This window comes from Glandiceps talaboti, chromosome 2 (assembly GCF_964340395.1).
Source record: "Glandiceps talaboti chromosome 2, keGlaTala1.1, whole genome shotgun sequence".
Taxonomy (NCBI): Eukaryota; Metazoa; Hemichordata; class Enteropneusta; family Spengelidae; genus Glandiceps; species Glandiceps talaboti.
In genome coordinates, this window is record NC_135550.1 from 24,390,655 (window position 1) to 24,414,443 (window position 23,789).

General features: G+C 33.8%; 1 protein-coding gene across 2 annotated transcripts in view; it reads left to right on the top strand.

Annotated features, from left to right (window-relative positions):
- The first annotated feature begins 795 nt into the window (after positions 1-795).
- LOC144453578 (uncharacterized) overlaps positions 796-23,789 on the top strand; it is a 55,126-nt gene continuing 32,132 nt past the window's right edge. The window contains exons 1-7 of one of the 2 annotated variants that reach the window (XM_078144898.1): positions 796-994; positions 1,555-1,853; positions 7,047-7,151; positions 13,364-13,423; positions 18,365-18,459; positions 19,406-19,598; positions 20,623-20,691. In XM_078144898.1, the coding sequence (XP_078001024.1) occupies positions 1,740-1,853; positions 7,047-7,151; positions 13,364-13,423; positions 18,365-18,459; positions 19,406-19,598; positions 20,623-20,691 (636 nt within the window). In that variant the 5' untranslated portion in view covers positions 796-994; positions 1,555-1,739. The remainder of the gene's footprint in view (positions 995-1,554; positions 1,854-7,046; positions 7,152-13,363; positions 13,424-18,364; positions 18,460-19,405; positions 19,599-20,622; positions 20,692-23,789) is intronic. The other variant, XM_078144899.1, reaches the window with a different exon arrangement.

The following is a 23,789-nucleotide window of genomic DNA, read 5'->3' on the forward strand; positions in this document are numbered from 1 at the left end:
ACACCGTTTATATCTTTTATAGCGATGGCTCACATGGGTGTCAAGACAATAAGTACACTAATATCGTATGTAGAGAGCCTCAAACGACTACATGTAAGTAATTTGTCTGAGAAGCGTGTAATTTGCTTTTGTCATGTTTATCGTCAGTCTGAGCAGGTGTAGTGTAGTTACACGGCGTATGCCTCGCGTACGTGACTTGTGAGTAACCCATTTCAGTATGACACGACTTGTCTATAATATTGACGTGATTTTAACCCTGATTTTAACGATAAATCTGGTGTGTGAAATAGAAAGAATGCAACATCCACAGTTTCAAAAGGACCGCGAAATCATTTCTTCTTCCTGCTAGTTCAATTTCGCAGTCCTAGAATCTCTATCAGGCTATAACATCAATGTCATCGATAGCTATATAGTTTACTGCGTCCTGAATCAAATCATGTGTCGTGGGTAAGCTTAGTGGGTCTTCAGACTTTTAATTTTCTCAATGAATGAAGAAGAAAAAACGTATTTTCCTAGCTGTCCCCACCGTAAGAAAAACTTTTGAAAGTTTCATGTGACTTTGCTCGTACTAGAACTAGTATTGGCTGAGTCAGGCTGACTACGGTTGCATTGTATTGTACGTACGTATGTACGGGTTCGGATAGCGAAACAAACAAAAGAACGTAGTCGTAGCTGTGGTCACCGGGCCCCAGTGCAAGCGCGTCACGTCAAAATACTTTGCTTTCTTGTTGCTATATGACGTCACAACTCCTCTGTGGAGATCACAGCGAGGCTGTACGTGTGTTATCATGGCGGAGTTACGTGTAACGAGAGAATAGTGTCTTGTACAAAAACTGTTCTGTGAGTCAAAAAAAGCTTGCGGTGGACTATTTTATTCCGGTGAATTAAGGTTAACTAGATTTCATGTGCGCCCGTTTACTTTGCTACGCATTGTTGAAGTTCAAAGAGTAGCAGAGGTCACTGGTCAAACTTTAGGCACGCTCCCGATTCCGGGGTAAGTTGAAGAAGTTGTTCACGGTGACAGTTTTATCACATACAACTCTTTGTCTGGAAAAATAGAAACTGTCAGCGTGTCGTCAGAATGTTTGTATTGATAGACATGCAGAGTTTTCTTTTCTTTTCAAGTCTTGTGCTACAAGAGGGTGAAAACTGTCAGTGTTACCTAATATTGCATACCACTGATCTAGGATACTTGGTTGGCGTTCGATACCACCATGGTTCTATGATATCACATACGTACCACGCATATCCACAAAGCGTGGGTGAACATAAACGCACTGTCAGTGTAACTACATAGAACTTATAACGTCGTAAAAATTATGTTTGCTATTAGTAATACTAGTAATGTAAACATGAAATGTCTGTATTATGGTTTTACATATACACATTGTTGTCACCAAATGTTACGAATATAAAGCTATAAAATGACGTTTCGATCAGTATTTGGTACATAAATACAGCGTTACGTTATATTCATTTGAGTACTGTTTTCCAACAAATCGATTTGTGATGCTTCGTGTTTCATCGCTATGAACAACACTTTGTTGCCCGCAGATTCGGCGTAGAATTTCAGCACGGCGCCTCTTCAAGACTTCGAGGATGGCACAGCCAACGTGTAAAGGATCAACATTGACATCAAAATTCCTCGATCAGTGGTGAAAACGCTCCGGCAGTCGCCGGAACCCGATCTACCTCCAGTGGCGAACGTGTCGAAGGCGGCAGTTGTAGAAAGAGGTGTCATGTTTACCATTTCCAGCGGTGTAGCAATGTCGACCCGACCCGACGTTAATTCAACTCGGGACAACTGCGACTCACCGCGGGTTCGAAATATGACTGGGGTCTACCTTGGCACCGTAAGTATTTATCAAACTGTTTACTTTGTAATTTCTCCACTACTCCAGTACCTAGAGCTAGAGTAAATTATATTGTAAAATGTATGTGCTTCCAAAACGTTCTGATATTGTCTTCGATCTCTTCTCAATGTTCTTTTCCTTTCTTTTTTCTCCACAATTTTTAGACCTTGTAAACTGTTTAGACAAAGAAATTATAAACATTAGTTTCCAGTTTAGATATTCACTGGCCTGTTCATTTTCATTCCTGCCTCAACAAAGAGCTTGAGTTTCAGACACAACCTACATGTGTTATGTCTCATTGTCTAATATTTAAACAAAAATAAATAGACTTTTCAAAAGTATTGGAAAATAACAAATAGATGATATGTGAACTGTTTCCTCAAAATCCTGATCATTGTAAATTGTATATGGTGGACTTTCCTTATTGAAAGCCCAATAAGAGCACATGCAGTGCCAGTTGCCTGTTTGAGTACACCTGCACATAGATGTCATAAGAATGGAGCACAAATACACATGGATTGTTTTGTCCACTGCCTATGGGCATACTATTACTAGCATAATGAGCATATTACATGTAAGACGTGGAGTGGGTCAGTGGGTTTGATGGAAAAAAAAACCCCAGATATACTATATGGTAAACCATATTACATCCAGGGACTGCATCAATATTGTTTTTTTTTTTTATTAATGACAATTTGCTCATTTAAATTAAGTTAGTTTAATCTCAATTTTTATAAGCTTATAAATAACGTAAAAATTAATCATATGGACAAGAGTTTTTACTTTGAATATTTCCATTTTCTGTAAACATGGTATGTTGTGATGGGGTGAAATCACAAAGCATACAATCTGCACTTCATTACTAATAATACTATGGTTTTGTATTGATTTTGTATGCTTCATATAAAGTAATTTGAATAGACATTAGAAAAATCTTCAAAAAAATTCAATTCAACTGGATGATTTTTTGGAGTCAATTTTCTTCAAAAGCCTTTCTAAGAAGTACAGCATTTTGCTTCATGCAGGAGTAGTTTGATGTACGAAAACACTGTAAAATTTCACTTTCTGTCATATTTTCTGTCACTTTGTATTGAAAAGCAAGCCAGAATTCATACTGCACTCCGAAGGACTAATGAATCGCAACCCTAAATGTCATCTCAGGTTATGTCTGTCTTGGAATAGATTTGTACTTTTAATAGACTAGACACAGCAGACATTTTGATATCCAGTACTACCTAGAGTATTGTACAGTTTTTTGTTGTGATTTATAGCAATTATCTCTGAAATGGTACTATATGATTAAATGTCATAATAGAAAATATCAGTATTGAATGTTACCTTGGCAACTGACTATGTTGCTTTGTTCAGGACTAGTCTTATCACTTTAGGCATTCTTTGCTAATCCTTTTCTGGAATGTGTATTTTTATGATTTGTCTGAAAGTTTATTGCACTACTAGTCTAGTCACTGTCTACTATACAAGTAATTCAAAGTGTTCAGTCAGCCCAAATGACAATGCTATTTGAAAGTTTTGATAATTTCCATGTTGTACATGATGTTTGCTATATTATTCTAATTCTTAATATTTTACCTGAACTATGGCAATGTGTACCAAGTTAAAAGTAGTTTTATTCTAACTGATCTATTTTGTAATTTTCCGATGTCGCAGATTATTTATTTAATATTTATTTGTAGTAGTTTGCGAGACCTCAGATTTCTTTTGCCATGTTAGAATTACCCAGTACTTCTATTCTAACAAGTTTTTGTTTTGTTGATTATTGTATGCTGTAACAAATTGTATTTATTACAAAATGTATTTGATAGAAATATATTTGATAGCAAAATTTCTAATCATGATTTTGAAAGATACAAATCTATTTAATGATTGTCAATTGACCTTCAAAATTCTCCAAGACAGTCACAAAATGTATACGAAAACATGTCTGTACATGTAGATGAACTCTTTTAAGACATATGTTATTATAATATTTTTATTATTAATTTATTAACTTTATTTCAAGATAAAGGTGGACAAGGTTCCATAATCCCATAAAAAAAACTTGTTAAAATACATTATGACAAACATTAACAATGTGTAAAAAGAAAGGAATTAAAATTAAAATGTCTTGAATAAATTCAAAGATTAAAAAATACTTAGATTAATATACATTAGAAATAGAATAAAAAATGAGGGTGCTAAAATGAACACATTACTGTAGTGCTGTTGTTTGATTTTTCAGAGAAAATATACATGTGACAGAAGCCACAAATATTTGCATAAAAACTTCTAAAAAAGACATGTATTAGATGGAACAAAATGAAAACTTGTAAAAATTTATCAGATATACATTTTGTAAAAAAACATTTTGCTTCATTCATGGGGCCTTTGTCATATTGGGAAGACTGTCAGACAAAGCATAATACATATATATATCTCCAGGTTCATGCAAGGTGATTTATATGCAACCTGCGATGGGTTCCCACCTAGCCTCAGTTACCAAGGCAAATACATGTATTTAATCCCAAAGGATATACCATCCCCAAGAATTCTTTATTGTTATTATATTATACTGATATATTGAAATTTGCAGCAAAGCTGTAGAAAAATAGGAAAACAAAGTAGTTTGGAGTGGCAGTAAATTGCAGGTATAGATTGGCCCCGGGGTCTGAATATGTAATTGTATTAGTTAATGGTGTGATGCCTTGCAATACTGTGTGTAAATGTCAGATCACTATTTCTGCTATGTGAAGTCACTATTTTAAACTTGCATTTGAATGTTGAACTGTTTGTTTGAGTTCATAGAATGTATGTACATGTAGTTGTGTATTTTGTACAGAGGAAAATTCATTTGTGAATTGTCTGAAGCTACCATAGGTTGTTTTTGTGGCAGATTATGTATATGATCTGCCTTGCTGTATCTACTTTTTATCGTGGGATCAGAACAATGTGATAGGCCTATGCTGAGCTGCCCTGTGGCAATGGTTTTGAAAAGATCAGCCAATTTTGGGGCTTTTGGAAATCTCATTCATTTCCCCTTAATGAAAGAAGATATAATCAATGTTTGACATGTATAACTTTGTGTTGTGCGTGTGATCAACGGTTCAGATTATTGCATTCATGATGGATGCAGACAATATCGATCAACCATCAAATATCAGTATACTATTCTCATTCAGGGCCTCTTGGAGGCATGCCAACTGTGCTAAAATAGTGATATAGCACAGTTATTTTAATGTCTAAATCAATAAGATCGCTAGATTTGCGCCATCAATACTGGTGTAATATCATGCATATTAGCAGTTGTTTTACTAAAGAAATGAAATTTTCCAGTGTGCAAATATAGTAGTGATACCATGAGTGACTATTTAGAGTTTCACCAGTACATTGGTAAAGTAATCAAACCAGTGATGATTGACCAGTGAGGCTAAATGAGTAATATTGTTGATACAAATAGTAAAAGTGGGTCATGCTTTCTGCATTAACTTAATGATTTGTGGCTGAGCCACCGGAAAGGGAAGGTCTCCAATGAGTTCAATATGTCATATGCTATGAAACCTTGTACCAGTTTCTTATTTATTTAAACTTCTGTTTCTCACTTGTTGCATTTATTTGGTGTATGCTTTGACTTGTACTTGTATATATGATAGGGAACCTTGTCGTGAATATGATATAATTATATAATATCACAGTTGTGATACAATACATCACTATACATCATTATTGCCAATTTTTACTTTGTTGCTGTCTGTGTCAATCAAAAACTCTTTCATTCAACATTCATTCTGTGTCAGAATTATTATTACCGGTAGTTTATTAAATGTTTGACCCCCGAAAAAAGGAAATATGTGCTTGTCAAATTTCTCTGGATTTTGATGTATGTCAGAATTATTTTATTTCATTAAAATGTGAAAGAGAATGGTATTTTTGTGATGTCAGTGTGAATTTTTGCAACAGTTTTGATAAAAGTTGGTTATTACTATAAAATGACAATACTCTCTGTTGTGTGAGGTTTGTTATTGTTTTTCTTCCCATGGGTAAATTATGGTTGAATGGCCATCTTCATATCTTATCTGTTTGACAAGATTATTTTGAGATGGCAACTCAAACCTTCAAGGTTTAATCCAATACAATTGTACACGTAAATAGTGAACTATACAGGAGGGTTCAGAATATATCAGTGTAGACCCCATGCAAAGGCTATCTATCATTCCAGGACATCACATTTGATCAGTGTCTGTAAAACGAATCTAGGATTGGGTTACCAAAACATGCCAATGAAAGAGGAGATTGTACCATGTACAATGTAAATGCTCAGTGGACTTAGATATCCCCAAGACACCCAGTATATTGACAAGCAATTTTCATGTATAGTCAGCCATGCTGATGTCCTCAACTGAGGAATGAAAACTAATTAAAAAGAAATGCGACACACATCAACCCTAATTTCTCTCTGTCGCTGGAGCAAGAACTGCCTTTCAGTTGTTTAGTTTTTATGGTTTTGAAAGAAAACAAAATTGTTTCAAGATGTCAATAGCAGCTACATCTTGTCATGTCAACTCTGTCAGGTTTGCTATCATATTACAATGATTTTATCTACTGGAGCAAAGTTGATTATTTTATTAACAATGGTAATACATTGGTATATGCACTTACTTAATAGAATACAGGAAGTCTAACGGCACATCTGAGGATTCAGATGATCAGAGTTTATGCTCAGAATGATTGAACATGGGGATCTTTATCTTTAGAAATGATATTGTCCCAGTGGTCCTCTTTATTTGTCTGTTGAGGCATTATATAATGGAACATATTCCAATACAAAGAAGGAAGGTTCTATATTTGACTTGGAACCAAGAGTTCAAGTTCCCTGATGAATTCATTTCTGGATCAGAAATAATCACAGAACAAATGAAATAATTTAGAGAAAGAAGTATCCCAAGTGCACATTTTGTAGTAAATTTTTACAGAATTGGGTCAGCGCCTGAATTTTGCAAATATATACATGTAATGTATAGCCATTTATGAAATTTTCTTGCCATTCATGGCATTGATTGTGTTGGTTGTCTGAGATAAACTATAATACATGTAGGAAGTACAAGAAGCATTTATTTTGTGTGTGTTGAAAAAAAATGTTGGAAAATATGTCTAAATGAAGGAGGTGTGATTGTTTTCAATTTGTTATTTTCTGTACAGGAGGTGAGAGGTGTTCACAAGAGTAAACCACGTCACAATATTCCACCGCTAGCCCGTCTAAGAACTTCCCATCAACTCAGACACCAGGGGGAGTTGGAAAGACATGTAAGTATAGTTGAATTTGATATGGTTTCAGTTATGGCATGAGTGTGATTGTATCATTTCAAGAATAGATAATCAGGTTTTCTTTCCAATCGTAATGCTGAAAAGTCAATAATGTATGATTAAGCCAGATTAGTATTCAGAATACTATAAAGAACACATACACCACCAGTAGTGAAGTATTCCAGTGTTTTACATCAATAATTCTGTAACATAATTAAATTTTGTAGTATAGTACTTTTACATACCTTAGCAATCCATATCCCAGGTGATTTTACTGTAGCATGGATACCATTTTTAGACTTATTGAAAGTCATAGCTTGTCCTGTTTTGTTAAAAGACCACTACTATACCCCCCACACCCTTAGTTACAAGAATGTTTGAAATAACAATATCCATTGTTTTTAAATTTTACATATATGTGGATAGCGATCCATTAGTAGAACAAAATGAAATTTCTTGTACTAGTTCATGCCATTTGCATGCTACATATTTAAAAAAGTAAACTGCATTGTACATCACAGAAATAGATAATGAAATGATTAAACAAATTGTATGGATAATGAGTAAATAAACAGTAAATAAGTAGATACATGTACCATACAGTAACATATCACAAAATGCAGTGTAAAGAGCAGCAAAACCAGGGTGAACAATTATTGAGAGCTTGAGACCATTATACTATAATAGCAGCCAGTACTCCAAAATTACTGATTCAACATGTTGGCAAACAATGTATTGTATTTCTTTCCTAGAGTACTTAATGAATCTATTGAATTGTACAACACACATAATGTACTTTCAGAATTGCAATAAAACACCTTCAGATTTTTTAACTGATGAAAATTCATTGACAAACTGAAATGTAAATATGATGTATACTCCAAAACTTTAATTTAAACAATTTCTGCATTTATAGAAAAGTTAAATTATGTATAGAATGTTTCACCAGAAATTAGTAGACAATAAAGTTCTTTGTTGAAGCATAATAGGAAAGTTGATATGAGGAGAAATTTGATTTGAAGTCAACTATTGCTTTGCTCCACCCCAAACTTATCCATGCAGGTCTCTCTTATCAGACTCTAAGTTACCTATACTTGGAACATTGTACAGTGTAAACATAATGTTTTACTAGAGATATAGTTCAGACAACTTTTGGTGGTGATGAATTCAAAAAATTGTTGACAAGCTGTGATGTAGTATTAATATTATTATTATTATTTGATTTCTTAAAAGCACACTACACTACATCTCAGTACTCTTTACACAATAAAGAGGATTGCATATAAAAGGTACCGATTAATAAAATACTAAAAATTGCCATACAATAAAGTACTAAAATGTGTCATACAAAAAAAATAATGTCGACATAATGTCGACACAATCTGAGAAATTGAATTAAAATGCATGTAATAAGTAGACAGCATTTTACAGCATAATGAGACAGGTGCATTGAATTGGCTTCAGATAATTGATGACTAAAGTAATACTGTTGAAACTCATAAATGTATCCACATTGAATGAATTATGAAATATATCAAATCCATATATCTCAACAACGTTGGAGATATAGTAACAAATGTCACATCAAATCAGCTAAGCTCCGATCAATACAATGAGTTATATGTGGTTCACAAGATGACCTCATGAAAAAGTCTCGAAATGAAACATGGCGTTGATTGAAAATGGTTTTCATAATGTTGTAACAACTTTCTTTATATCAGATTTGAACTCAGTCTGTCAAATATTTTCACATTACAATTCAAATGAATGGTACACACCACAGAATTCATAGAATTTCAAACAAAACATTATCAGACTTGTAATCTAATATTTTCTGTAAAGCCTGTGATGTCAAAACTTTCTTACACGTTGTATAATAATTTAATAAGTTTATATCGATAAACGTGATGCCGTTGGTGAATTTTATTATTAAAACATTCATTACATACTATGAGAATGGCTGTAAAATACCATACTGCTGCTAGTGGTACATATAGTTGAAGAGATAAATCAGAGAATCAAAGGGGAAACCAATTTACCTAACCTACAATGTTAGATGCATGTGATCATATGTAGTTTTGAAAGGTTTATCATCAGACCCTCACATATGCAAAACAGTAATCAAATTGTAATTATCTAAGAATACACACACTCACACTCACACTCACACACACAACACATAACACATAAACAAATACCATACACACACACACAAACAAACAAACACAAACACACCTACCTACCTACCTACCTACCTACCTTAATACCTACCTACATGCATGCATACATACATACATACATACATACATATATTTTTAATTGTTAATTTATAAAACAATTTTATCATGACATCCTACTCAAAAAATCAATGTGAAACAACATTTGTAACTCAATACAATGCACAAAGCTAAAAAATGTGTAAAGTATGTGTACAGTAACAATTATTTTATCAATCTTATGCAATTTATTGAGTTACAAACAAGGACTTAAAGGCATATGTTGTTTCACATTGATTTTTCAAGTAGGACGTCATGATAAAATTGTTTTATGAATTAAAAATCAAAAATGAATAGTAAATACCCAATCCTCATTCATGTGGCCCCATTAATCTAAAAATTCACATAACAGAATGTCACATATAACATATTCAATAGGAATGATGGAAAAATGAATTAATTATTGTGGGATAAACATGATTGAAAATTGATACCTCTTACATGGGAAATGAATTAAAAGTGTGCATATAAATTTGGTAGCTTGTGAATACTTTGCAAATCTTGTTAGTCTCTTTATCTCAATTTACCTCTTGTTATCGTCATGTACGTACATTGTACAAATGTTTCTATTCAAGTGTCAGTAGGCTGTTGTACCAAGTCATGTTGTTGCCATGACAACACTGCGAGCCTGAAGAAAAGTTCTAAATTCTAGCCAGGGGATGAGTTCATTCACTATTGTGTCATTTGACAAGAGTAGTGTTGTCTGCCTGAGTAAATGTTTTCTTTAGAATCCCTCTACATTTTGTGAGCACTTCTATAGATGTCATGCAGTGTCTCTGCTTCTAAAAATGGAACTCAGTGAGCATGCAAAACCTTTTAAGATGTATTTTCTCAATAAGCACCACATGGGCAGTAATGCTACCCCACTGGTCTTCGTAAATGAGTCATTGAGGACAAGAAAGAAATGCCATCAGTGGAGGTACAAAATTGTAAGCAAAAGCAATTTATTTGTAACTTAATCTATCTTTCAAGGTTTATGTCCTCTCTGAATCTTTATTAGTATCACAGAACAAGATGAGGACTTGAAATTTGAAAATATAAAAATGTGGCAACAATCGACTCTTTGTTTTGACTAACAAGGTTTTCAAATTTGTACATGTAATGATAAAAAATCAGTCTGATTTAATGCTGAATTTTAATTTTAAGAAAACACATTTTTTTTTTCAAATCAATATTTCTGTCAAGTGAAATCTTGTGATATTCTACAAAGTAATGCAGTCCAGTGTTACATAGAAGTCAACGTGGCATTTTAATAATATGATGTTACGTACATAATCAACTTCACTTTCCCCAAAAAAAATTACAAAAAAAAAGGCATGAAAAGCTTCTCTTCTGTGTGGATTTGGGTCTTGCATACATGGACATATTTAAAGAATATACAATGTACATATATATGTACATTTGTATATACGATAAGACCATACTGTAAACCGGGAAATTTTCACCAAAGATTTATTTTTACTTTGCTCAACAACAAAAACGCAAACACAAGTAGTGACTAAAATGCCTTCTTGTACATGAACACAATGTGCCAGTCTGGTAATTAGTAAAAAATAGTCTGTCAGAACTGGCTGAAGACTGTAAAAAAAATCACAAAATTTCCTAGTGGCAAAATTATCTAGGTTTACAATAAAAAAAATATCATGCATGTTATCCCATATAAATAGACCATTACTAATGGAATTCTCTAAATAGATATATACCATGAACTGCGTCCTTTAGATTTTAGTGGTTTATTTATAATTCCACCTCTGATAGAGACATTGGAATTTCTGAGACAGCACCCACGCACAGTATTCTGATTGACCTACAATGTGTTATTTATACACAGCTTTGTAGTACATATATACGTACATACTTGTACCTGTGTGACAGAGAATCATTCTAAACACATTAGTCAGGCATGTAAAATGAATAAAATTTGTGCTGATCAGGGTTTGAATTTCAAGTCAAAAATAGGTATTTCTGTAGTATATTATGAAATGTAATTAAGTTATGAGTGTGGGGACATGTTATAGGTCTCTCTGTGTAACACAAAACACCACGGAAAGCTTCATTTTCACATCATTTTAGCACAACTGGACCTCAGTTCAGTTGTGCTATAGGCATGGTGAATTGTCTGCCAGTGTGTGTGTGTGTGTGTGTGTGTGTGTGTGTGTGTGTGTCTGTGTCTGTGTGTGTGTCTGTGTGTGTGTCTGTCTTGCTGTCTGTCTGTCTCTGTCTGTCTGTCTGTCCGTCTGTGTGTGTGTGTGTGTGTGTGTGTGTGTGTGTGTGTGTGTGTGTGTGTGTGTGTGTGTGTGTCTGTGTGTGTGGGATATTTCTAGGGATTTGTAGCAGATGTGTAGCAGAATTGAAGAACCGTGTTATGGATTGAAAGACAAGTGATGTGAAAATTAGGTCTAAAATGTGAAGTTAGGTCAAAAAGTTATGTCTCAAAATCAACTGGGTGGCCATGGATGGAGCTGAAATTCTGTGTATGTGTGTGTGTTCTAGAAGTGTCAATGATCAGAGGAACGTTGTACAAGACATTGACACACATGTCCCTCCTAGCAAATATGTGACTGGACCCTTAGAAATAGTGAAATACCTACATTTTGACAAGATCACACCCAGTACCCACAGCAACAATCATATGATAGTGCATATTGCAAAGGTAACAGCAGAGATGGGTTGGCAAGTGGATAAACATTCAAAAACAACATATGTATGCCTCGCAACAAGACCATACTCATAACAAGAGTAAAATGATGATCTATATTGCAAAAAAAATAAACAGGTATGGGTAGGCAAGTGGAGAAACATCCGAAAGTAAATGCATATAAGCTTAGCAACAAGATCATGTCCATAGCAACATTCACATAATAGCGTTTATTGCAAAGATAAAAATAGGGATGGATAGGCATATGAACACATTGTATGCCTAGCAACAAGACTATGCCCATAGCAACATTAACTATTAGTATTACCTCATCAATCATTGCCTAAACCACTAATGTGTTCTTGGATGCCATTGGTGTGACTTCTTTTTCTTTCTTTGTTTTTTTTTTGCGAGGGGGGGAGCTATTTTGGGCTCCCTTTCCACTAGAATATTAAAGATGTCGATTGGCCTTCCCTTTGATACTTGGATTTATCATATATCTCTTCTAAAAATTTAGTTCTATCAAAAATAAGGAAATGATATTGATACATATATACAGGCATAATAATAACTAACTTCCATTTTCAACGAAAATAAAAACTCTTGAGTATATTACTGCACAAGAGTGAAGACAATGTCATTGTCTAACATTCAACAAACCCACAACAGCTAGTACCTAAAATAGATATGTTATATAACTTTTGTGTGTGCCTTGAGCTATCAGCAGATTTTACTACATGTACATGTTGACTTAGTAGTCAATAGTTTTACTAGTAAAAGCAACAAACTGTAAACACAAACATTTAGTATATTGTAAGTACTACTTGTATTAGCAAACATTAGTCTGCACTACCTTAAAAGGAAACAATTGTTATTTTGTTATGTGATGTAATAAATGAAAATATGTATACCTGTATCTCCCAACTACAGAAATCACCTGGTTGATATGGCAAGGTAATGTACTGTATATAGTCTGTTTTTGTTAATTTGGAGCTACATTAGTGTATACATCTAGACTTGATGTTTGTGTATAGTTTAATTAATAGTCCCCAGTACATCACTTAGAGACAAGACATACATGTATAGTATTAGTAGTACAGTAGTCAGGGCTGTATGATTGAGAGAATGGGTGCTTTTGTCTTTTTGTTTTGCAGTATGCATTTTTTGAAACTCGAGATCATGGGACGTGTGCTTATTTTTCTTCCCTCCGTCTACCTAAACCTCTGCCTTCTCGTCATCTTCCTGAACCTATTCTCCTTCCTCGTCTTCCTGCATTCCTTCCCACAATTCCTCACCAGAAAGTGGAGGTGTTGCGAACAAGAGAAGAACAGCGGGGATTCAACCCACTTCCAATCAAGGTGAGTTTTGCATTTGAATTTTGTGAGCGAGAGTACTTTTCTACTCTTCACTTGGAAATGGACTGGGGGAGGTTGCCATCATCATTCAGGCTCAAATCAGCTATGAGGGATCACAGCAATTCTCTTTTGTGAAATCTACATTATAGCATCAACATATTGTACGTTTTATGCCCCAATTTTTTTTTTCAAAAGTAGGGAAACCTCTCTCTTGTCATTGCTGTTAGTGATTTGTTTAAGCTGGACATAATATACTTCTTGTACATTAAAACTTAGAATATAATCCTCTTTTTACAAGATATTCACACTGTCAATAATTGTTTCGCATATATGATACATGAATATTTCAGATAACCTATTTATTTAATAAATGAGAAAAATTTGTAAATAGAAAATTGCTAAGGCTGATGGGTAAGAAAAAGTGATTTGGCAATATATTGATTTCAATATGGAAGTATAATAAGAGTTATTAGCATAGCTTTATTAGTAATTTGTATTTACAATATAGGCAGCTGACATTTATTTAAGTACCAAGAAAACATAAATAACACAGTTGTAAATTTCTGAATTAGCCATGATCACACAGTGTAACCATGGAGACAGCAGTTCCTGAAACATAAAATGATCTGAACAGACTCTATACACATATTGTGTTGTAAATTATTGTACACCTACTGGGGAGGGTTTGTAGCTATGTATGTCAAGGAAATTATATTTTTCATCTGTCGGTGATTTTCTTATCACATCCTTAATGATTATAGATCATCATTAACAAATAACAGTCAACTCTCAGTCAACTCTGTTAGACAGTGGGTTTTTTTTTTATCTCATTGCTACTTTATTAAAATTAATCAATTTTGAAAGAATGATGCAATCTCTATGTTCAAGCTGTATTGCTAAAAAGGAAGAAGCAAAATGCTATTCATTTCACTCAATAGTAGTTATGTCAAACAAGAGGAAACCTGTATAACCCAGATATTGGATGTATGGCCCATAGTTGTATAGTTACTATATATATGCTTCAAGCCATCATAATTTAGGCCAGATAAACATGCTTCACTAAATCTTTATCTGTATTCTGTAAGAAATTAATAGTACTTTTATTTTCCTCTCAATATGTCCATGTGCACTGTACATGTACTATGTCAGTATTTTAAATAGGGTCTTCATACAACAGGACAGTCAACCACTACAGATCTTTTGGATTGGTTTCATGCAAACTACATCATATATATGATGTGGATATATGAACAGTTTCCCCCAAAAATAGAGAAAATAGTTGTCATGAATCTTGATTTTCAAGTGAAAGTTCAACTTTGTGAACAGTGACTGCAATATAAACTCCATGGCAATAATTTTATGTCATGATTCTCAGAAGGAAATTAACAAAAGCAGTTAGTTGTGCTGTAATCTTGATAGAAAGATTGTGATTATGAATTTAATAATATGCAATGGTTTATACTGAAGATTGTATTGAATGAGAACGATGATAAAATGATGACGTTTATGATAACAGTATAAATACAATTATATATCACATGATTAATATAATTATATATATCACATGATAAGTCTATGTCACAGTATAGAATATGTTGTCTGTCAATGTGCTCCAAATCCTGAGTTCACTGACTGGTAAAATCAAATAAATGGAAAGTGCTGCACACAGCAAATGTTATATTAAATTAAGGATGCCATATAACATTAAATGTCAGTCACAGTTTCACTAGCTGGCTAGCTCGATATTGCCTATCCATCTTGAATAATCAATGGATTCTGATTGTATCCCCATTCCATTGCATTAGAGAGTTGAGTTGAGTTGAATCGAGTTTAATAGTCAAAATTTCACTTTCTGTATTTAAAAGTAAAAGGGAGAGAATATAACCTGTGAATTGAGCACAAATAATTATCAATGAATATCTGTTTTCAAGATAAAGCACAAAATTAATACTGAATTATTTAACATTATATCAAGACTGCGAAGAAGAAAAGGAAAGAGTGAAGGGTGGTCTTTGAATTGGAATGTCTTTATTGAATGGTGCATTTGTGTCTCTTTAGTGCTTAGTTGCTACTGTTATTGATTATATTGATGAGTAGACTACTTGACTGCCCTCAATACCCTGTTGCTTGTTTTGCTTCACATACTCTACATATAAAGGTATTGAGTATTGTCAATATCTCTAAATCCAAAATTGTGTACATTAATTGTTTTGAAGAAACTATGACAATTAATGTCCTGTTCTGAACACATGGGGGCGCTCTGTGGTGGGTTGGGGGTCATATGAATTGGTACTTCAAAATAGCAGTGCCTAGTTTGTCCCCATATCACAGCATTTTTATGATCATGGGTCATACTTTGAAATGTAAGTTGGGGAAACAACTTTGGATGAGCACATACCTGTAGCTATTGATATATTTTGCAGTGGAAATCACAGGATCCATTTTGAAACACATTTCATTACATTCTAAATATAAACTATTTCTACAAAAGTTTGTGTACTCAGTACATGAGTGTATATATTCTAAATAAACAGTTGTAATAACCTAACCACCCAACCAGCTTTCCTGTATAACTTGTAATAGTCAGTTCTCTTATTATGATACACAAATATAGGCAAACAATGTCATTTGACACCATCTTTTTGTCTCTATCAACACCATCTTTTTGTCTCTGTCAACTATCATTCTTAACAATTACATTTAAAACCTACAGACTTGCAGGAATCCAATATGATATTACATGTACTGATGACAGTGTTATAAAATTAAAAAAGATCTACCAGAAGTTAATCAAGCAGCCACTAGAATACTACCAGTAGTATTAAGGAGTTTGTAGTGTTGGGGTTTGCTGTTATCCTAGGCATATGAGAAATGTCAAGAACCTTAATCTCAAACTTCGCCTTGTGGATGTCTTTGTCAACAAAAACCCCCATACATGTCACTAAATGACATGTGATGGGAAATCTGCACTTGTTTCCTTGGAGAATACATGTAGTTGTAGTCATTCCAAGTTTAGGCTGTCGGCATGCCGGAAGGTTAATGGGGTTTAGCATATCTGCACGTATAAGATTATGCAGTTATTCACTTCCAATGTGCCAAAAGTTACAAATTCATATAAAGTGATTTAAGTTGGCCAACACGCACATAGTACAGTTGTAGGACTAATTACATACATATACCTCCAGCTGAGTTGACCTTGTCATAGTGAAGGACACTCCTTTCATTCATTCTTGAGAAACAACTTCCTCTTTCCATTAAACCTTGGTACTGTTTGTTGATAGTTTACAGTGTTTTTAGCTCTGTATGTGGTACTTCTCACATTTTGTCTCAGCTACAGTTAGTTGACATAGTTACAGTTTTGTAGCTCTGTACATGTATGTGGTACTTCTTCAGCTAGTTAGAGTAACATAACATAGTTTACAGTGTTTTAGCTCTGTATGTGGTACTTCACAACTACAGTTAGTTGACATAGTTTACAGTGTTGTAGCTCTGTACATGTATGTGGTACTTCTCAACTAGTTAGAGTAACATGACTCATTTATTTAGATTGCAGCCAAACAGAATTTAGAATAATCAACATCCTGTCCCATTTTTTACAATAAAACATATTTCATGCAATATAAACAACACCAAAATTTTGCAAGCTTGCCAAGAGAATTTCGAGAAGCTCCATCATATTCCAAGATAGGCAGTGAAAGGTACTTGGCGTACATCATTGTTTCTGTATCTGTTCTGTATCTATCTGTATCATAGACGTACAGGCACCAAAAGTGGTTGTTGTGTTTGTAGTCAAGGGGAACGTAAAGCAATACAGTACATGTATTATAAAGACTATCAATATATTTAATGGCCCAATGTGGATTCAAATTTAGCTTCTTAGTTGTCTGTTAGAGCTATCTAAAATGAATATCTTGTCTAACTTTTATGGCTCTACTGATGTGATAGCACTATTAAATGCAAGAACCCGGCCTTTAAAGTGAACCCCCAAGTGCATCAAAGAACTGTATTGCTATGATATTCTTTAGATATCTTCGCCATCTAGAAGATGCTTACAGTCAACTTACATTGTCACTGAAGTTTTGTAAAAATAGATATTTCCATGTACCAAATACCGCCTTGTTTACATTATGTGGAACCTCAATGAAATTACAGTACATGTATAATGTATATGTTATTATGAGGGAGAGATTAGCTAATTATGATAAAAGAAATTTAGATAAAAAAGAGTGATGTTTTATCATTTTACCTCAGAAATTAAGATTGAATAGCAAACTATTACAGAGTATAATATTAATGAAACTTATCTCCAATTACCTAAATTACATAAAGAACCACGTAACAAAGTTTTTGTAATGCATATACTATAGAATGATAATAATGAGAAAACTGTGGCAGTAATGTAAGGAATGCAAAGTTTATTTCAGAATTTTGATGTTTGATCAGCAAAAGTTTACAGTTCAACCATTCTTGACATTGATATGGTAAAGTCAGATTAATTATCACAAGAAAGTAATGTGAGATTGATTATGTGTCAAAATGGTCAATTTTTTAAAGTCACAAATACATATATTTATTTGGAAAGTGTAACTTAAAAATTTGATTTGAATGTCAAGTGTACGGAATGTAAACATGACTTTGAAATTAAGATTACAAATTGTAAAAAATTCCAGTACTGTAATCAGTTAGTTTGAGTGAGGCCTTTACTATTAAGAAGGGCGCCCTCACAGCCACATTGTAAGTTATGAGATAATAATAAATTGATATAAAATCTAATCGGAAAGATTGAGCAAGGCAGCTGCAGATTTGATTGGCAGGCCTTTGGAAAATTACCATTTAAGGTCACTTTCCTCTTCATTAGAACTGTAGAGGGAGCACTACAGTTGTTGGATCAGCTATTTTACGTGTACATGTGTCATTGAGAAAATGTTGTTCTTCTGTTTGTAGCGTGGTAGGCCTAGAATAGGAAAGCCAAAGGAAGACCTCGACCCCATATCACCAAGAGGGAGACCAATATCTCCTGATTATAACCAGCTGACAAGGTAGGTTGTCTACCACTATGATATTTCAGATCATTTGTTCAAATGCAGATGCAGGGATTATTGAATATAAAATAGCTGAAGTTGATTCCAGTTTCTATGGAAGACCGGTGAGGACAGTGACCTGCAAGTTGCACAACTGCGACCTGCAAGTTGCAAAACTGCGACATACGAGTTGGAAAACTGACACCTGTGACTTGTCAGCCTCGATTTCTCATTTTCTCGTAATACTAGAGATTAGGGTATTTATTGTTGACAAGGGCGATTTAGCCAATTGGCCATGCAGTTTCGTCCAGACACGAAGGAGCCTCGAAAAGCTGTCTTTATACAACCCCATGACCTAGCTATTTGCCGTACTGTTCGTACTCTCGAAGTGATCTGTGACCTGTGAGTGTGACCTAGCGTTGGGTCAACGCATACTCTGTGGAATAATTAATCTTACCAGTACACATGTATGTTTCGCTCTTGCAAGTGTTGTGGTCAAAAATAAATAATAAAATGACTATGTTATGCGTAATACACTCAAAGTTACATTCGCCAATGCACTGAGTTGGATGATGCACACAGCCTTGGCACAGCACGGCAGCCATCTTTTCGCTGGGCAATTCATAGTACACACGCCAGCGTTATAATTATACGGGAACCATTAGCCGAATTTGCAGGGAATATGCTACCTGACGTGCTGTATCAAGAAGGTGCCCCTAAAATAACCCCAAAAATATCCTAAAGTAAAAAAGAACAATTAAGTCGCAGTTTTGTAACTGGCAGGCACAGGTCCCTGTCCTCACTGGTCTTCCATAGCCCGTTCCATAGGTTTCTTAGTAATTAGAAATGTCAGAGTTCATGTTACAAGTTTATGCATGATAACTCTTCCTTTCTTTCTTTTTAAAAGTTGTTCAAAAGCAGTAATGAACAATTGAATCAATTTCTTCCCTTTTCTGTTTGTCAGGAAAAGCTCTAGGTCTTTCACAATGGTGAAAAACAATGGTGTAAGCCACGTAGAGTACATGGAAGCTAGAGACAGACTGAAGAGTAGTAAGAGTGATAATGGTCTTCCTAACCCACTCGATGAAATTCACCGAGTTGTATCCAGTTCAAGAGATTTACTAGGACTAGATGATGTCTATAACAATGTCTGTAAAGTAAGTTGGGTTGGTCAGTTGCCATGCTGATTTTGCATGTCTTGCTGGTTTGCAGTGTTGCACAATAATAAATTGACTTGTGTGTTTGTTTGTTTCTATTTCATTCCTCTGTGACTATACTAGTGTTCATATTGTTGGCAATGTGGCATTATTACTCAGATTATTAATAATTAGATATTGTATCACAACCAAGGGTTGTAATTACTTTGCAAAAAACGTTAACGATTTTACCCTTTCGTGTTGTCAGGCTTTGTCACAACTGTCCATTTGCAGACTTTACTGCAAGACAGCATTAAAGCCAGCAAACGGACAGTTTGATAAAGTCTGTCAATCGGAACAGGTGAAATGTTTCTTGTAAGTAATTAGAACCCGTGGTCATGATACAGTGGTTTACTATGGTTTAACCTGATGAACACATTTAAGGATACTCAGATTATGTTCAAAAATGAACATTTTTCAGAAAGTTGATTGATTGATTACAAGGTGGTTTGAGGGGTTAATGATTCTTACTGTAGGAAAGTGCACTTGCTACTAGTATGTAGAATAGTGCTTTATAGAAAAGTAACAATTGCATTTACGAACAGTAGCAGTTGATTTTGATTTCAGTAGTTTGCATTACATGTCAACTGAACACAAACCTCCCAAACAGTATTGAATAAGGCAAGAAGTTACTGTTCTGAAAGTCATAAACAAGAGGAAATCAACTCTTTGTGCTAACATTGTTTTGAAATAGATGCAGTTTCATTCAAATTGTTTTCTATTTAAAAAATTTAAGAAAACTTTTTTTTAGTTTGTAGAAATTTTTAAAAAATAATACTTGTAGTGTTGAAAAGAACATAGGATCATTATTAATAGGTCATAACAGAAAAAAACAGAATTAGTTGTGAATCAGACTACAAAAATTTACCAAAGTTAAAGGTCCAAATATTTACTGTAAGTGTAAGGTATGATAACATATAAACCATTTGTTGCTTGAAAGGAACAGTTGAGACTTTGATATTGCATGCTTTTATTTTGAATTCAGATCCAAATCAGGTACAGTCAAGAACAGAGGTACTTGAATTCAGCAAGTAGCAGCAAAACCCTTCCGCATGTAAGCTTATTTACCTACCCATAGTACTATAATCCCAGTCATAGAAATCTATGCATACCATCACGTTTAAGCTTCATTTTCCTTCCATTGCATTAGAACATACTGTTTTTGAAAGTTACAGATGCCATCTGCATGTAGACTTAGCTTTCCTACACATAGAATTTAGTAAAACAAATCTAGTAATCACATCGCCTTCAATCTTGTTTATCCTTCCATTATATAAGGGAATACAATTTTGAGCCCCCTTTTCCAGGCATTGCATGAAGATGGAGCTATAACAATGGAATCCATCCATCTGTCATATCTCTTACATGCAATAGTTGATTTCTTTCAAACTTGATATAAAGGTGAATTACTATAGCAGCTATGTGCACATTGTTTTGTTTCATGACATAAAATTTGTCATAAAAATTTGCAATTTACTGCTATCTCTAAAACACAGTGATACACAGAGACTCTATTCTGGTGTCTATCCTATATTTCTGTTCTAGTGCTAGGTACTTCAGAACAAGAGAACTTCATAGATGCATTATTTTTGGTGCTCATATCACTTTGTAGTACAACTAAAACTATAAGGTTGTACAGTAGCTCAGAAAAAAAAAAGACAGACTACGAGATATTTAATGCAATTATCTGACCATATTACCAGATTTGAGCTTTGGCGGCACCTGTGTCGTTACATTTGACCTCGATCTTCTGGGTCAAATTCAGAAATAAAATTTTATCCATTAAGCACATGGAAATAAATTTATTTAGGGCGAGGGGGCTGTTTTAGAAATTTCTGCATCCCATGTACTTGTATTAGTTGTAAACTTAGTATTTGTACATTTAAATATTTAATAGTTGAAAATTCAGCAAAATCTTCAGCAAGAAACCTCCATTTTTGCTTGTAGAAATTAACTTAAGAAATTCATGCATGCTTTCAAATTTAAGATAACTGCATATTTAGTCTTAGATATTAGTTTTAGAAGTTTCCACATGCCATCTGCTTGTAAGAATGTACATGTAGTATAAAATCCTTACATTCTATCTATATATTGGCTTGGATTTCCAGCTGTTAGAGTTTTAAAGTAGAAATCAATTGATACTGAATTCCATCTATATCTTAGCTAGATTTTCCAATGTGATAGAGATTTTTAAAATGTAAAAATATCCTGTGCATGTTTAGCCTGGTTTAATCTTCGTGTGAATTCAATAGTAGAAAATCCATACGTCTACTGCTTGTAACTTCCATTATCCTGCTGAGTTTAGCTTGAGAAATCTAAGCATTCTTGTGCATGTTGCATGTAGCTTTGTTTTGCTAGCCTTGTAGAACTTAATTTTAGAAACGTAAACACATAGTAGAATCTAGCCATTGACATCCATGTATTATCATTCTAGTGTGTAAGCGTGATTTTTTGGCCATAGATTTTGTTGTAGAATTTTCATGCACACACTTGATGAAAACATTTGAATTTTGAATTCATGGTATTTTAATGTCTAAAGCCATGTCATGTCAATAATTGTAGAGCTATCTTGCCAGAACCATATCCCACATCATCATTACAAGTCAATTGGTGGTTTGACAAAGAAATTCATTGATAAAACTTCAAAATTGTTCCTATAAATGATGAAAATTTCTCTCCTGATTATCTCATAAACTGACTGGTTTCAGGCAATTACACTTTCAATTTCAAACTTTCTAACAAGTTCTACAATCTTAAAGTAGACTTGACACTCGCATAGTTCGAGGTATATTTTTGACTAATAGTCGGCTGATAACATTTAATTAAATTATAACAATAATGTGAAAAATTGTCACAATCTCTCTGAGATATTCTAAGATTCAAAAATTGTTTTAAATTCTGTTGTTAGACCATTCATCACGTTGTAATGATCATATGAGAATGTTATAAAAACAGTACTGTACTGAGCAAACTAAGCTACAGGAATTAATTAAGAGTATTTGGTCAATAATAATGTTTGAGAAATATTACCCAAAAAGCTGGTGCACCAAACTCAAAATTTAAATAGATTTTAAAATGACCACATTAAAAGAAAGGAGAGAACAGATGAAAAGGTCATGGGTAGGGATGATATTTTATGATTCAGTCAGTTAAAATGAAGTCACATCAACCTGCTAACTTCTCTACTGTACCTCTCAGTTATTCATACCAAGTTCCACTATGAAACAGTAATGAAACATCTCATAAATTGTCTAATACCTGATGCCATAAAACAAGTCTCCAAGTCATACTTTAATTAGTGTTAACTCTATTAATATATTGTTGTCTTTCAACATGCTAACTGTTTTAGTTGAGTTTTATTTTCTAACATCTTCTTAATTCATCAGTGTGACATTCAGATTACCAGTAGTGTGTGTTTATGATGCACAAATTCTTTGTTATTGATTTTATCACACCTCGTCCTAACTTACCATCAAACATGAATTTGCTGTTTACGTGTACTTACATGTAACACAAAACAAGGTGAAACGAAACATCTGATGTTCCCATTTCTGTCTAAAAACCAAGTTTTACAGATCCATCATGTAATTAGAATCCAACCTTTGTTGACCCAGATGTATAACAACCAATCTTAATCATACTAGTTCATCTACTACTATAGCAGTGACTTACTTCATGTTGACATCTTTACAGAGAGTAGTTGAACAATGGCTTAGGCTACATTCAATACCCAACTCATTGATATGCTGACAATGCATGTTGACAATGCTGTTGCATGTGAAACTATTGTATGATTCCCTGAGTGACAGTTGGCAATGACATTAATCAAACTAACCATTTTTTACATTCTAGTAGAATTAGAGAAATCTTTATGGACAAGTTGGGCTCCATTTTGCTCTGCTTAAACTTCTCCATGAAGATCTCGCTAATCTATATAGTCAGTAATACGAATTGCATTCAACTTGTTTTAGTTCCATACATTTCATTCAACTTGTAAGTGTATTGTTTACTATCAGTGCCACATGATACATTGCATTTTACTTGTATCACCTCTCATCCTGATATATCGTATTCTCATCTTGATAAATTATATTCATCTATTATTTACTGATATCTAACTTTAATTTTTCATAAGTGTATGCTACAAGAAAT